Source organism: Coturnix japonica, chromosome 17, assembly GCF_054131305.1.
Source record: "Coturnix japonica strain WE chromosome 17, WE-NBRP24, whole genome shotgun sequence".
Taxonomy (NCBI): domain Eukaryota; kingdom Metazoa; phylum Chordata; class Aves; order Galliformes; family Phasianidae; genus Coturnix; species Coturnix japonica.
The window spans coordinates 13,830,601-13,844,430 of record NC_140679.1 but is presented as its reverse complement, the minus strand read 5'-3'; the positions used below and the strand labels follow the sequence as shown (position 1 = coordinate 13,844,430).

The window sequence follows — 13,830 nt, the reverse complement described above, 5'->3', positions numbered from 1 at the left end:
TTTATAGCAGGTGACATGGGGTCTGTAAGGGGCGAGGGGGTCCGGGGGTGGACTCACCTGGTACTCACTGGGCCAGAACAAGCTGACGGCCAACTCAGCCTGGTGCCACTGGCGGCCATGGGAACCTGAGGCATTCCAGACCGCGCTGCCCACCGGGCCCCCCATCACCCTCACGTAGGCATTGAGGGTTCCAGGGCTGTGGCCATCGCGGCTGTACATGAAGTAGCTGAACTGCAGGCAGTGAGTGTCGTTCTCACTCAATGCCTGGAAGAGCAGGTGGGCCCGTTGGCCAGCAGCGTGTTGCGAAGCATTCACCATCAGGTAGGAGCCTGAGGGAGAGGAAGAGGAGGGAGAGCATGCAACTGTGCCTGCACCCAGCCCTGGGGTGGGGACATGGAGGAAGCAGGGGGACCCTGAGGATGAGGGAAGGCTGAGGAAGATGGTCCCCTGTGACACCAAATCCCACTGCACGTGCCACCGAGCCCTTAATGCCCACAGCTCCAGCAATGAGCCCCCACCCTGACCCGACCCATTTAATTCCCATTTCTCTCGTATCATTGAGCACGCAGTTGTTGCTGATATTAAACTGTGCTCAGCAGGTGCTCGTGGGGATAAAAATGCTCATCAGCGTAACGAGCCCACTGGGATGCCCACATCCTGCTGTCCCCATCCCCAGAGCCTTTGATCCCACACCAGCAGGCAGTGCTGCAACCCAAAGCCATCATAGGTGCCAATGCTCACCTATAAAGACTGAACACCCAAAGGGGACCCAAAATGCATCACCCACCCTGCAAGCTGCATGGCAAAACCCTGCCATGGAGGAGCAGAGTCATGCAGGGGTCCCATGGCCAGCTCTGACCCTAACCCACGCCAGCAAAGAGAAGACCATTCAGATTCCATCCCTTTTAATTACTGCACATGCTATAACTAACAAAGCCAGGCCATTTATCCAAGTCAACCATTGTTTTCCTGACAGCAGCCCCTTAATAATTAATAGCTCTCACCGCTAATTTACATGAATCCACGCACTGTCCTCCCACCAAGCAGCACCGTGGGCACCCAGCGAGCCTAGCAAAGGCACGGGGACATTCACGTGCTCAGGAGCTCCTCCTTGCTCTGGCAACAGGCTGGATGGGTGCAACATCCCTCAGCAGCCCCTGGGTTTTCTTGCAGGTATTTTTCCTAATTTCAGCACGTTTCTGGCTGTTTTTCAATACAGCCCATTTCTTAAGGCAGCACAGCCCCAGCTGGGTGCCCCCAGTAGCAGCAGTGGGGCAATGCCAGCACATAGGGACTGCAGCACTCGGTCCCAGTGCACCATGCAGCCCCACAGGGCTTGTGATTAAAAACCCTGCTAATTGCTTCAAGCAGAGCCAGAGCCCGGGAGGCAGAGAGGCTGCATCCCTGCCCTGCAGCATCCCAGAGCCACAGGGCTGGGCAGCCAGAGTGCAGTGCTGTATCACAGCTGTGCTTTTTGAGCTCCGTCCATGTGCTGGCAGCACAGCAAAAACCCACTCCAAAAAGCACAATGGGAATTATTCTCAAGCCTCTCATCATGAAACGGGCATCTTCAGCAGCTACGGGAAGGGGGCACAAGCTGCAGCCCCCCAGGAAACCTTCCCTCCCCAGCAGTGCTGTGTCCATTAGTGCAGAGGGTTTGATCGATGCCGTGCTTCGTTTGGTAAATCCTTCCTCTGCTGTTCAATCCAATGTAAGGTCAGCTTTAATTGACATGCCAGCCCTGCAGGCTGTCACCTCGCCTCATAATGAGCCATCCCCCCTGGGACAGGCAGCCCCTCTACCTGGGAGGACATGGGTAATGTAATCCAATTTAGTTTTCAGGTGGTTTTCCAGGGAGAAGCCCGACTGCTCCGTGGAGATACAATAGAGTCTTAAAAGCGCTAAATAACCTTTCAAATGAAAACAGAAAGAAGTTTCTGGCTGTGTTTCCAATGGGAAAAAAAACAGCACATTGGTAGGTTAAAGCTGTGAGCAAGGAGTATCTGAGGTCTGAGCTGCAAAATCCCCTCTGCCTCTGGAGTCTGTGTATGGCAAGCCCTGAACCTGTCCCTGTAGAGTCCCTGTGCAAGGTGTTCAGCTTTGCTTCTCCATCTAGAGAACCTGTTCAATGCTTTGCAATGCAAACCTAGCAAAAGAAGCTGCTCATAAAGCCCTGCTCCATCCTGCACCTGCTCCACCCGACAGATCCCAACGTTACTCCAGCAATCCCAGCCCATCTTCAGCGCAAGTGTGGGCAGAGCAGCACCGCAGCCGCAGGGCTGCAGCCCAGAAACAAGCTGAAAAAGCACAACTGCAACGTGGGAGAGCCCCATCCGTCTCCTTTATGAGAAAGAGAGAGATGAGTCAAGATGGAAAGAGAGGGGGAAAAACAAACACGGCAAGAAAACAAAAAGAAAGAGGGAAGAAAAGGTAGAGGCGGGTGGCCAGCAGCCAGCATCCGCTCCAATAAATCCTGTGCTCCTCCAAGCTGGCTGATCTCCAAGAAAAACTCATTTTAATCCAAGACCACGAGACTCCTTTGTGAAGTGCTCCCTGGAGGGATCCTGGTGCTGCACCACGGTGTTTCTGCTGGGGGGCACCTTGGGGAGCCCCATAGAAGGGGATGAGAACCCCACAGGTGCCACCCATTGCTCGCTGACCCACGCTGTGGCTGGGACCCCTCCCTGCACACCCATGGGCTGTATCATGCCATGCTGCAGGCTCCAGCCCCAGCACTGCAGCATCCAGCCACCTGCAAGCCCCCTGGCTTCAAACTGGTCTGCTTTGTTGCTGCTTTTAAATTGCAGCTGAAAATTGAGCAGAAACTCCAATTACAGGTTTGAGACTCCGACATCAACCCCCAGCATCCCCTCCCCAGCTCCGCTTCCCGTCTTGCTGCCCCCAGGTAAAAGCCCCATCAAAGAACAAATTAGGTTAGCTCAGTTTAAAGCAATTATCTCCATTATCTGTAATTATTCCTGCAGCACAAGGCTGCTTTGGGTGCCCAGGATGCACCAACCCCCCTAACCCCAGTCCCCCCATCCCAGCCATCAGAGCAAGGAGCCAGACCTGCAAAGTAACACTGAGTGGCTTCAAAGCGATGCGATTTTAAAAGGGAAGAGAAAAATCTCCATCTGCATTTTTCCTCTCACAGCTCCTAAGATGTCAGGGCTGTGACATCCATAGGGCCACGTTAAGGACCAACGCAGCTCATCACACCTTGTCATGGGGCACAGCAGCATCCCAACCAGGAGATGGAGGGTGAATCAAGGGGCAATTCCCACCCCAGGCATATGACCAGCTCTAGATTTGGGGGGTGAGGACTCACCATGGGGCAGGTCGGCTGTCAGGTGTGGCATCATGTAGCTGCGGACCAGCTCCCACCCGAAGTCATCATCCTCACCCTGGCTGTATTCACACTGGTTCAGGTCGTCGTCCTCCTCAAAGGTGCAGCCCGCTGTGGACAGACAGACACACATCAGGTCACAGCCGACTTAGGACTCAATGACCAACTAAAATGAGTCCATGACCCGACTCAAGCTGCAGCACAGGAGCTGCCACAACAGTGCCAAGCCTCAGACAAGACCTCCAGCAGCAACCACAGCAACTGCACTGCTGGACACCCAGCTGCAGGCTGCCACCACCGAGCACCTTTAGTTGTTTCTTTCCTTTTGCAAAGCTAAAAGATGCACCAAAGCCAAGAGCTGCACATCTGTGGTCTGCAGGACTCCACATCCACCCCTTCTCCCTCCATCCATCCATCCATCCGTCCGTCCATCCATCCATCCATCCATCCATCCATCCATCCATCCATCCATCCTCCCATAGGAAAATGAGCTCTGGGGAGCTGCTGCTTCAAGCTGCCTCATTAACACCACCCCGTTGTTTTGCTAAAATCAATGATTACCAATATTGGGGCTCCAGGGGTAATTAAACCCCTGGGCTGGTGAGGGCAGGCACATTAGGAAACAGGAAAGCAAACAGGAAGAGAAAGGCAAAGGTCCCCTGAATGGGTCACAGTGGGAAAGCAGAGCGCAGGTCAGGGTGACGCTTGTGGGTTATTTGTATTTTAACCCCAAATTACACTGTTCAAACCTCCCCACTGCTGGGGCACGTGGGCCTGAAGGGCAGGAACCTCATGGATCTCCAAAGAGCTCCAAAACAGCCAGATTATGATGCCCACCACTACAAGTTATGCATAAAGTCGTTCTTCCCAATGCTTCACATCCATCAGAACAGAACTGAGCTTTTCTCTCCCTTTAGACTCAGCGTTTAAAGCACCGGGGAGCGCTCCAGCCTCAGCATCCAGCTTTGTTTCCCTCCTAAGAATGAGGAAACTTCATTTAGAAGGGCTAAAAGCGAATCTTCTCCCATTCAGAGCTCCGAGGAGCCGAGCCTGCCTGCTTTCTCAGAGCCTCTCACTAAAAGGATCATTTGTGCTGTGCCAGCCCTGCACGGCAGCGCTGTGTGTGGATGCACTCCCAGCTCCTTCCCATCGCAGCATCTCCGGATCTGACAGCACTCACCACCTGGCTCAGCCTCCCAATGGGAAGGAGAAGCAGAAATGTGATCAATTCCTTCAAAGGAAAGGGGAAAAAAAGAAATGAAAAAGTGTTGGAAATTTCTAAGTGTTTTGGGGGAGAGAAAAAGAAGAGTGCACGTGTTTTCCTTCTGCAGTCTGCTGAGTATTTGTAGAGGGAGCAATTTGTTTGTGGGGATGATTTAATCCCATCCCAAAGAGCAGCAGGGCTCTGTGATCCCCATGAAGGATCCCCCATCCCTGATCCCACAGAGCATCCTCACCACCCTCCTCATGCAGCCCCTTCTCCATTCAGCATAGCAGCACCTGAGCTCCCAGACCCCCACATCCCAGTGCCCAATACATTGACCTCCTTGTGTATCCCAGCAAGATACGGACCTTCACACCACTCCCCAAAGCTTCAGGCTTTATCAACTCCAAGGCTTCCCTGCAACCCAAACTCCCCACCTGCCAGCACCAGGATGGTTTTAGCCACCCAAAGGATGCTGGCAGCAGCAGCTCATGCTCCACAGGAGCTGCTCTGGGTCCCAGACGCTTCCTCAAAGCTTACAAACGGAAACACAGAGGCCCCCGCAGCAGCCCCTGCCTTGGTTCAGTGCCAGGGAAGGAGCAGCTCCAAGAGCTGGAGGAGGTGAGAAGCAAGCAGCAAGAGCAGATTAAAATATCAGCGTGGGCACGACTGCCTGGTGCCAACAGCTCCGAGCATCCCAGATGATGCTGGAACAGCCCAAATTAGCTGACAGCCCCCGAAACCCAGGGGATGGAGAGGGAAGAGACGACAGATCCATGAAGAGGAAGGAGGAAAAGAGAACACGGAGCAGCAGGCATGTCTGCCCACCTATTCTATGCATGGAGGCGGCGCTCCTCTCGCCTTGATGTTAATTATGTCCTTTGCTGTTTAACACTGTGGGACAGACTCCAGGGGCTTCTCCTTGTTGTTATGGAGCATCCCAGGGATGTGTGGATGGGGATGCAATGCACCTCAGCCAAAGAGAGGCTTTAGAAACAGGGCCGTGCCCCAAATGCAGGCTGCCCTGAGCTGTGGTTAATGCAACACCTCTCCCACATACATCTCAGTAATATGCTCTGGGTTCTGCCCTTAACTGCAAGGCAACAGCGCTGGTGATGGGGTTCCCTACTCCCATGCCCATCTGTCAGCCCCACCTGGCACCAGGTTCCCTCCAGCCACAAGAGGAGATGGCAATGATGGGACATGCAGCAGGACGCGGCAGCTGGGTAGCAGGGATGGATACCCAGGAGCACATAGAGATGCTGCACGTTCCCTTGCCACAAGCACACGGCATCAAACAGCTCCCAGCCCAACAGCAGCACCCGGCTGTGCTATTTCCAGGCTCTGCTGGAAGGAAGCTCCCACGTGCAGGCAGCAGACGCGGGGGATTGGGAATGCATCCTGCAAGCTCGCTCTGCTCCCTGCAGCAGCTCAGCCCATGCATTGCAGCATCCCTTCTCCCAACCCAACTGGTGCACAATGTCCCACACTACAGCCCTTCTGTCTCAGTGCTGCCCCAGCCCCCCCCAAACTGGAGTCTCTGTAGCTTAAAAGCTCCTTGGATCCAGCAAATGGGAGCTCCGTGCATCACACACACCATATCTTGCCATAACCCCCCAATCCCTGCTTCTCTTCATTGCCCACTTTGGCAAAATAGAAATGTCTTTAAGAAACAAATGTACTCATTTCCTGGACCCGATAAAAGCTGATTAGAAGGACATGGAAAGCAGCGACATTAAGATTCTTGCCAGTAGTTTGTTTTGCTTCTCCAAATCATTTCAAATACTGCGTTTAATAGAAAAATAATTTGCTCAGCTGTAAGGAACGTCAATTTGCAACTTGAAGCCTTGTATATTAGCCAAAGAAGCTAATGCGTAAACATTAGCAGCTCCAATAACGCATGGGGTTTAGCCAATGCAATTCCAGGGAGAGAATAGCCAGATATTAAGACAGAGGATTTGCATAATAAGTCACTTACGCCTGATAACCCCAGCGCCTGGCACAGGGCTGGGAGAACAACCAACTGCAGACGTCATCCATCTGGGTTGCTAAAGACCCTCCTGATGGGTCTTTATTATTATTTATTATGACCCACCTGCAAAGCCACCACTGCTGGGACCCACAACTCAGAGCCCGGTGCTGAGATGCTGCAGCACCCTCAGGTCCCATAGGAAACGGGGGGGAATTCAATGCAATGCAATTCAATGCAATGGAAAAGGCAGCGTGGAAGGGGTTGGTTGTGGGCTGCTCAGCTTGCAATATGAGCCCTTTCATAATTAACCGTCGCTTAATTAACAAAGTCGGGGCTGTCTCTTCTGCGCTGCAGGAAGGAAAACAAAGGCAGGCTTTTGGAAACCCCCTGTCCTGCCGTTATCCATTGCTCACAATGCAATTAAGCCTCAGGGCTGACAGCTCTGCTCCTCCTGCTCTTTGGGGGTTAAAAAATGGCAAAAAAATAAAGGTCATCTGGCCTTTCCTGCCCCCTGTTACCAATGGGTGCCTATGGGGAAGGCTCCCTTCTCTATGTGCATCCTGAGAGCCATGCAGAGCAGCCCCAACTGCAAAGCAGAGCTCTAGGTGCTGGTATGAGCACGTTGTAAATCCGGAGCCACCAGAGCCCTCAGCTGCCTTTCCCAAAGGTTTATTTATTGCTTTCAATACCTCCCTCCTTCTGCTCGCAGCGCTGTCTGCAGAGCCAGGTTTGCTCTGCAAATGGTCCGTGTCATTTGTCTTAAAAAAAAACCTGAACTCCCCTTCTGAACACGCTGGGGCTGTGGGGAGGGCTGTGCCAAGCAGTCTGTGCTGCCCTGTTCTGCTCCCAAACACACAGCAGCCAACTGCTCAAACACAGCAGGGATGGATGCAGCAACACCACGGCTGAGACTGAGCCTTGCACTGAGTCTCAGCACTGACCCAAGCTTTGCTTTTTGCTGCAGACAGGCAGATGAGAGGCAGAAATGAGCCACAGCAGCGCTGGGTGCATCCCGGCCATCACACAGCTTCGCCCTTCTCCTTTCTCTTCAATCTGTTGCATCTCAGCAGCTTCTCCCACACAGAGGATGGGCCAAGTGGGGACCTCAACGAGGCTGGGGATGCAAACGCTGGGCAGCAAAAGTGGATTCACCCATTGAGTGATGCTGATAAAACCAGAAATTCTCCAGCACGGAGATGTGCTGCTTCACTTTGATGTTGTTAATACTGGAGCGAAGCGGGACTTCTGTCTGCTGGGCAACAAAATCAATGGGATGTTATCACGTAGCAAAAGGGAAGCAGAAGGTGGCTGTTAGGCTGAAAATAAGAACCCAAATTGAATAGCACAGGGAAAGCTCTTGGGAAAAGGCAGCACTAGGTGCAGCCCCATGTGGACCAGCCCAGGACATAGCAAATGCTTCATATTTGGTGCTAAGCCACCACACTAAGGCATCTCACTTTGTGCCAGGCAAAGTCTTTGAAGGTTCCCAGCCAGCCAAAAGCTCCCCAGGCTCTGCCAGAGCCACATTAAGGGTCCATGAGGAATATGGGATACCCTACAACCAAGCAGAGACATCAGCCCCATATACGTGGCCGTACCCCACATATATGAGTATATCTTCCACTGTGCAGTCCTACGGGCACTTCCAGATCCACCCAAACAAGGAAACGCTGTTTGTCTGTGATCCATTCATCCACCATGTGATGCTCCATCTCCTCCAGTGCATCAGGTTCCAGCAGCAACAGGAAGACCCCAAAGGAACCTCACTGGGAAGCAGCTGAGTCTCAGCACTTCATCCCTGCAGTGCTACCATCCCTATGATGCCATCACCCCCCGATGCCCCAGCTGCAATGATGGGATGTGGGCAGGCAAAGGGCAGTGCATGCTCCTATCTGTGCTAATTGGGATCACTGCTGTGGATGGCTCTGGTACAGGGACACGCGTGAGGCTCAGACAGCCTGGGGGCTCCATGCCATTGAATGGTCAAACCAGCAGCACTGCATGGACAACAGCCTTGTTACCACGATCAGGTCACTGCGGTCCCCTCATGCTGTCGAGGTGGAGGGGCTCAAACAGCAGCTCAAGCCACAGCCCTCATTAAGTTAATAATGTCACACACCAGAGCTCACACACACAGAAGGGTCTGGGCAATCAGTGTCTGATCAGCACATACAGGGGTCTCCAAAACCAAAGGGTGAGACGTGCACTGCCGCAGCCACCCCACGACAGGTAAAAGCTCCTTCTCAAGCTCCATCACATAGCACAGATTCAGAGCATCGCTCCAGATGCAATATTTGCTCCCTCCATCCACAGCACCGCTCTGCTCCGTGCCCCACTCGGGGTCCCCACGCACGGGGACAACATCGCTGCTGCAGCGGCCGCTGTCGCCGCTCCCTCTGGCGGCCGCATAGTGAGCAGCTCCCGGAGCTCCGGGAAAGCCAACCCCTCATCTTTGGGGTCAGGAAGAAGGGGAACGGCAGGGAGACATGCAACCAGTGCAGTGAGGGAGCTCTGCTTCGGGTGGGCATTAAAACCCGACCTCCTTGAGCTTGTTCCAGGATGCGATGCAAGCAGGACCTCATTGCTGTTGGGGACGAAGCAGTCAGTGCTCTGCACCCCACGGTGCACAGCAAGAACAGAGCTGGTCTGTGGGTCTGCGTGGGTCTGTGTGCCCCCAGCATCAGCCCGATGGGTCGGAACGGGGCTGGCCTTGAGCTTTACAGCAAGGTTGGACTTTGGATCCGTGCACCAGGAAACAGCTCCGCAAACACCAGCAGTGGGGAAGGACCTTTGGTGCCTGCCAGCCCTCACCCTCCTCCTCCTCCTTCCCACATCCACCCTTCAGCCCAGTGTCCCCAGGATGCCCTGCAGCTGCACCAAGGCCCAGCACCTCCCTGACCCTCATCTGGATGTATCCCAGCATTAAAACCCAATGCAGCTCTGCCAGGCAGTGGCGGAGCAAGGCTCCAAGAGGCCATCTGCAGCGGAAAGAGAGTGCTCTGTCTCCAGGACGGCTTTATTTGAAGGCTGCCAAGAAGGAGGAGATCAGCCCAAGGGGGGGGGAGAAGTGTTGGGAATCCTTCTCACCATGGAGGGAAAAGCCTCTGTTTCCCCAGTGTCATTGCTTTGGGACTGGGTGAGCACCACATCATGGGGCAAATATTCCAAGGGATAGGAATGGTGCTCAGGGGCAGCTGCAGAGCAAAACCTCCAGCTGCCTTTGGGAGAGGAGGAGGAGAAGGGTTGGGAATGTGACATTTAATCACGCAGCAACTAAAGGTTCCCAGACACGTCTAATAAGACAATTATAGTGCATGTTAATAATAGATTATTTAAAAAAAAGCTTATTTATGGAGGTTTAAGCAGGCAGATGGCAGGGCTGTGTTGATAAGGCTCTCCCCAGCCCCGCTCCGAGCATGCGGAAGGGATTTACCTGTTCCTGCCACTTAACCCCTTTGTGGCTGCCAGCAGTAAAGCTGCAAACAACTTGGGGGGGACCTTTATGGGGGGCCACCAGCGGGCAAAGGGAGCACAGCCCAGGGGCAAAGTGGTTCTCAGGGCTCTGGGAACTGTGCTGAGAAATGGCTGTGAGCAATGCAAGCTCCATCCTGGTGCTAAGTGGGGGGGAAACACTCAATTTGGAGGAAAAACACTGTCTTTGGCTGGCTGTGAGGGGGGGGGGCTGCAGCCCAGGCAAGGGTCAGAGCCTCTGGCTTCCAGGGTTTGGATCCTGCTGGCTACGAGCAGGGAACGCTCCCCAGGAAGCTGAGATTTGGAAGGTTTGCCTTAGTTTGGATAAGGGAAAAAATGCTCAGTGCGGGCCAGGAGGTGACTCACCAGGATGGCAGGGCAGGTCCAGCCCAAGAAAACAACCAGGGGGAGCAGCACCGGAGCAAAAGCAAATCGTAACGAGGGGGGACAAAAACGGCACCGCAGCACCTACAACACAGCACAGCACTGCATCCAGCTGGGAGCTCTGATATCCCCCTGCTCTGCTTTGCCTTCACAGGCAGCAAAAGCCCCTCCGTGCCCCTTTGCTGCTGGGGAGAAGGGGAATATGGAGAGATGGAAACAGGGGGCGTAGGAGGAGGGTGCTGCATCCCCAGCAGTATAATAACCCTTTTGGAGCACCCTGGGATGCGGGGACCCTGTGTGGGGTCATCATTACCTGGTGCTGCAGCACCCCGATGCCAGTCCCAGTGCTCGGCAGCACCAAGCGTGGCATAAAAAGCAAAGAAACGCCGATGGAACGGCAGCCAAGGGAAAAGATTCCTCCCAATGCAGAAAGAAAAGACAGGAGGGCAAAAAATAAACCCATCCCATGCTCAGCACCAGCGCAGGGGCTGCCAGCAGCAGAGCCCCAACCCCAGGCCAGCCCCCGAGATCCCGACCCAGCAGAGGGAAAGCGAAGCTCCATCACCCCCTATTATCCCATGATGAGGACGCGGCCGTTACAGAGCGACGCGGCCGCATTTGTTCCGCTCCCCGACCCCAACACCCGACAAAGGGAACGCGGCCGCTCCCATTCACTCGGCGCAGACAATGCGGGGTCAGCGGAGAGGCCAAAGCCCCCCCACCGAGCCCACCCCAATGCCACCACCCCGAGCTTTGCGAGTGTGGGAACCTCTCTTAAGGGAACGCTCCGATGCTAAATATTGTATTGCCGCTGTATGGCCAGGATGCTGCTGGAAGAGCCCCCCAATGGGTCGGGGGGGACAAGCAGGGAGCACCGCCACATCGAAGCTCCGGGGTTGCAACGATGTGATGGGGATGAGCAGCAGGTGCTCGCTGTCCTATAGTGTCTGACACCGAGGCGATGCCCCCCGGAGCTCCCGCTGCGAGCAGCGCAATGCCGGTAAACCAGCCACGGTGCGATCGGAACGAAACATCGAAGTTTGTACGCTCCGGAGAGGAGCACAGAGCATCCCACGGGAACCGGGTGGAGCAAACGCTGGGATTAACGATGGGATGGACGGAATAACAGCCCCACGGGGATGGGGGGGAGGCACACAGAGCCCCCGAACCGCAGCATCTCCGGTCCGTCGGAAGGGGCGCCCCGCAGGCAGCGCATGGGGCAGCGGGGCGGCGTGGGGCTGAGCCCGAATTCGGCACCTCCAGCCTCAAACCCGGCTCCAGACGGGGGAAAACACAACGACCCCCCAATCCACCCAAAGCGCAGCGCACCAGACACGGATCCCCTCCACTGTAAGCTGCCACCACGCGGTGCGAGCACAGCCCCATCCCGGGCGGCGCAGCGCTGCTCCGTGCCTCAGTTTCCCCGCACAGCGGCACAGCCCCGCACCGCAGCGAACCAACACAACAGCGCAGCCGGACCCGGAACGGAGAGAATCCCAATCCACGTGCCTCAGTTTCCCCGTACTACCCAAAAACCCACCGCACCCAAACTCCGTCTTGAGGGATAACCACGCATCAAACCCCCCCCCCCGCATCCCGCACCGCTCACCGGAGGGCGTCTCGCTGTCCAACGCACACACCCGCAGGGCGAGGGCGAGCAGCAGCGTCCGGGCGCTGCGCATGGTGCGAAGGGGGCGGCGGGGCGGAGGGGCCGGGGGCGGCCACCGACGCCACCGCCACCGCCGCCTCCTTCGGGCCCCCCGGATCCGGCACAGCGGGGCCCGAGCGCCCGCCCCGCACCTCAAATAGCGGCGGCCCCTCGCCGCCTTGACGTCAGCGCCGCCGGCCCCGCCGCCTCCACCGCCACGGGCACCGCGAGAGGGAGGGGAGAGGGCGGTGGGAAGGCGTCCCCTTGTGGTTGTATGGCGAGCAGGCAGCGCGGTGCCGCCCCCATTGAAGGGGTGAGGGATGCGGGATGTGCGGGGCGGGGGGAGGTTGTGGTTCGGAGGGGCTGAAGGCGGATCTGAGGGCTCCCTGTTGCACGGGGTGTAGGGGGATGTAAGGTTGGACGGGGCGTGCTGACACCGCAAGGTTGGAAAGGGGAGGTTGCAAGGTTGCAAGGGGGTGAATGGTTTGGGGGGTACGTGGTTGTGGATGGGGGTGTGAACGATGGATGGAGGTTGGGGAGGTTCTGGGGGTGCGTGCTTGCAGCTGGTGGGGTGCATGGCTGGAGGGCTTGCATGCTTGCAGGGGTGATGAAAGGCTATAGGAGGTGATGTTGCATGGGGTGGTTGGTTGATGGGGGGGAGCAAGATGGGGGGGATGCTTGGTTGCATCTTGGGGCATGCATGGCTGCTGAGGGGTGCACAGTTGCAGGACATTGATACAGAAAGCTCAGCATGGCTGTGTGGGAGCAGAGGTGGCAATGGTGGGGTGACAACCAGCAGTGCAACTATCCCTGGGGTCAGATGGAGGGTGATGGATGGGGAGAGGTGCAGCAAAGGAAGGGAAGGGGGGGAAAAAGCATCCAAAGGATATAAAACAAGGAAAAATCTGCACAGAGCCCATAGGGATGTGGTAATGCCAGGGGATGAAAGGACTTTTGTTCGCCTGCACCCTCAGCAGCAGGAAAATGTTTACTCAGAGGCTCTGGGGCTGAGTTCTGCCATCCAGCTCAGCTCTGTGCTGCTGCTGCACCCTGAGTCCCTCTGTTTTATCCCTGGGGAGTGAAATCCATCCAGGTAGCAGCACTGCACCCTCCAAGTGTAGCCTTTTTGCCATTCACCAGCAAAATCAAAGCTAATCCCTCCTCACCCCAGTGCCAGCCTGGTGCCAGCTGCAGGTCTGTGTGCCACCAAGCTGCAGCCAGGTCCATTCAGGGGCCTTCCTCCCTGCAGAGAGGAGGAGGAGGAGAAGGAGCAGGGATTGAATGCTGTCTGTACGTTGGACAGCTTTACTATGGAGCAGCACAGGGCCTGGGAGTGTGGCAGTGCCCTTGGGACAGCTGTGTCCCCATTGCTCCCTCGTTGTTCCAATGCATGCTGCACACAGAGCCCTGGGGTTGGTCCCTGGGACCACAGCCCCTTCCCATCCCCACCCCATCTCCTGCTGCCATCAGCCCCCATTGCCTGCAGGAGCAATCGAGCTAAAATGAAGTAATCACTCTTCAAGTGCAGTCATTTGCAGGGAAAAAAAAAAGAAACGCAGGCCTCTCGGTGATTGCAAATGGTCTCTGCCGAAAACCCTCATTCCCATTCCAAGGATAAATGTTTGCAGCTCCAGGGTGACGGCAGCCTGCAACACAGCCCTGTGTCCTCACTGCATCTCTGGGTTCCTCTGGATCAGGGTTTGGGGCTTTTGAGCCTCCTGGGAGCCAGCAGTGCCATAACAGGGGCAAAGTGATGAAGCGGGGCTGGCCCATAATGGGACAGGTGGGCTGCAGGAGCTGCCCTG

At 55.7% G+C, this 13,830-nt stretch overlaps 1 protein-coding gene across 4 annotated transcripts in view; it reads right to left on the bottom strand.

The window, feature by feature from the left end:
* PTPRU (protein tyrosine phosphatase receptor type U) overlaps positions 1-12,234 on the bottom strand; it is a 41,971-nt gene extending 29,737 nt beyond the window's left edge. For 3 of the 4 annotated variants that reach the window (XM_015883639.2, XM_085518484.1, XM_015883640.3), the window contains exons 1-3: positions 11,987-12,197; positions 3,329-3,457; positions 58-329 (exon numbers count right to left, since the gene is read on the bottom strand). In XM_015883639.2, the coding sequence (XP_015739125.2) occupies positions 58-329; positions 3,329-3,457; positions 11,987-12,059 (474 nt within the window). In that variant the 5' untranslated portion in view covers positions 12,060-12,197. Of the gene's footprint in view, positions 1-57; positions 330-3,328; positions 3,458-11,986 lie in introns of all 4 variants that reach the window. The other variant, XM_085518485.1, reaches the window with a different exon arrangement.
* Between the last annotated feature and the right edge of the window lie 1,596 nt (positions 12,235-13,830).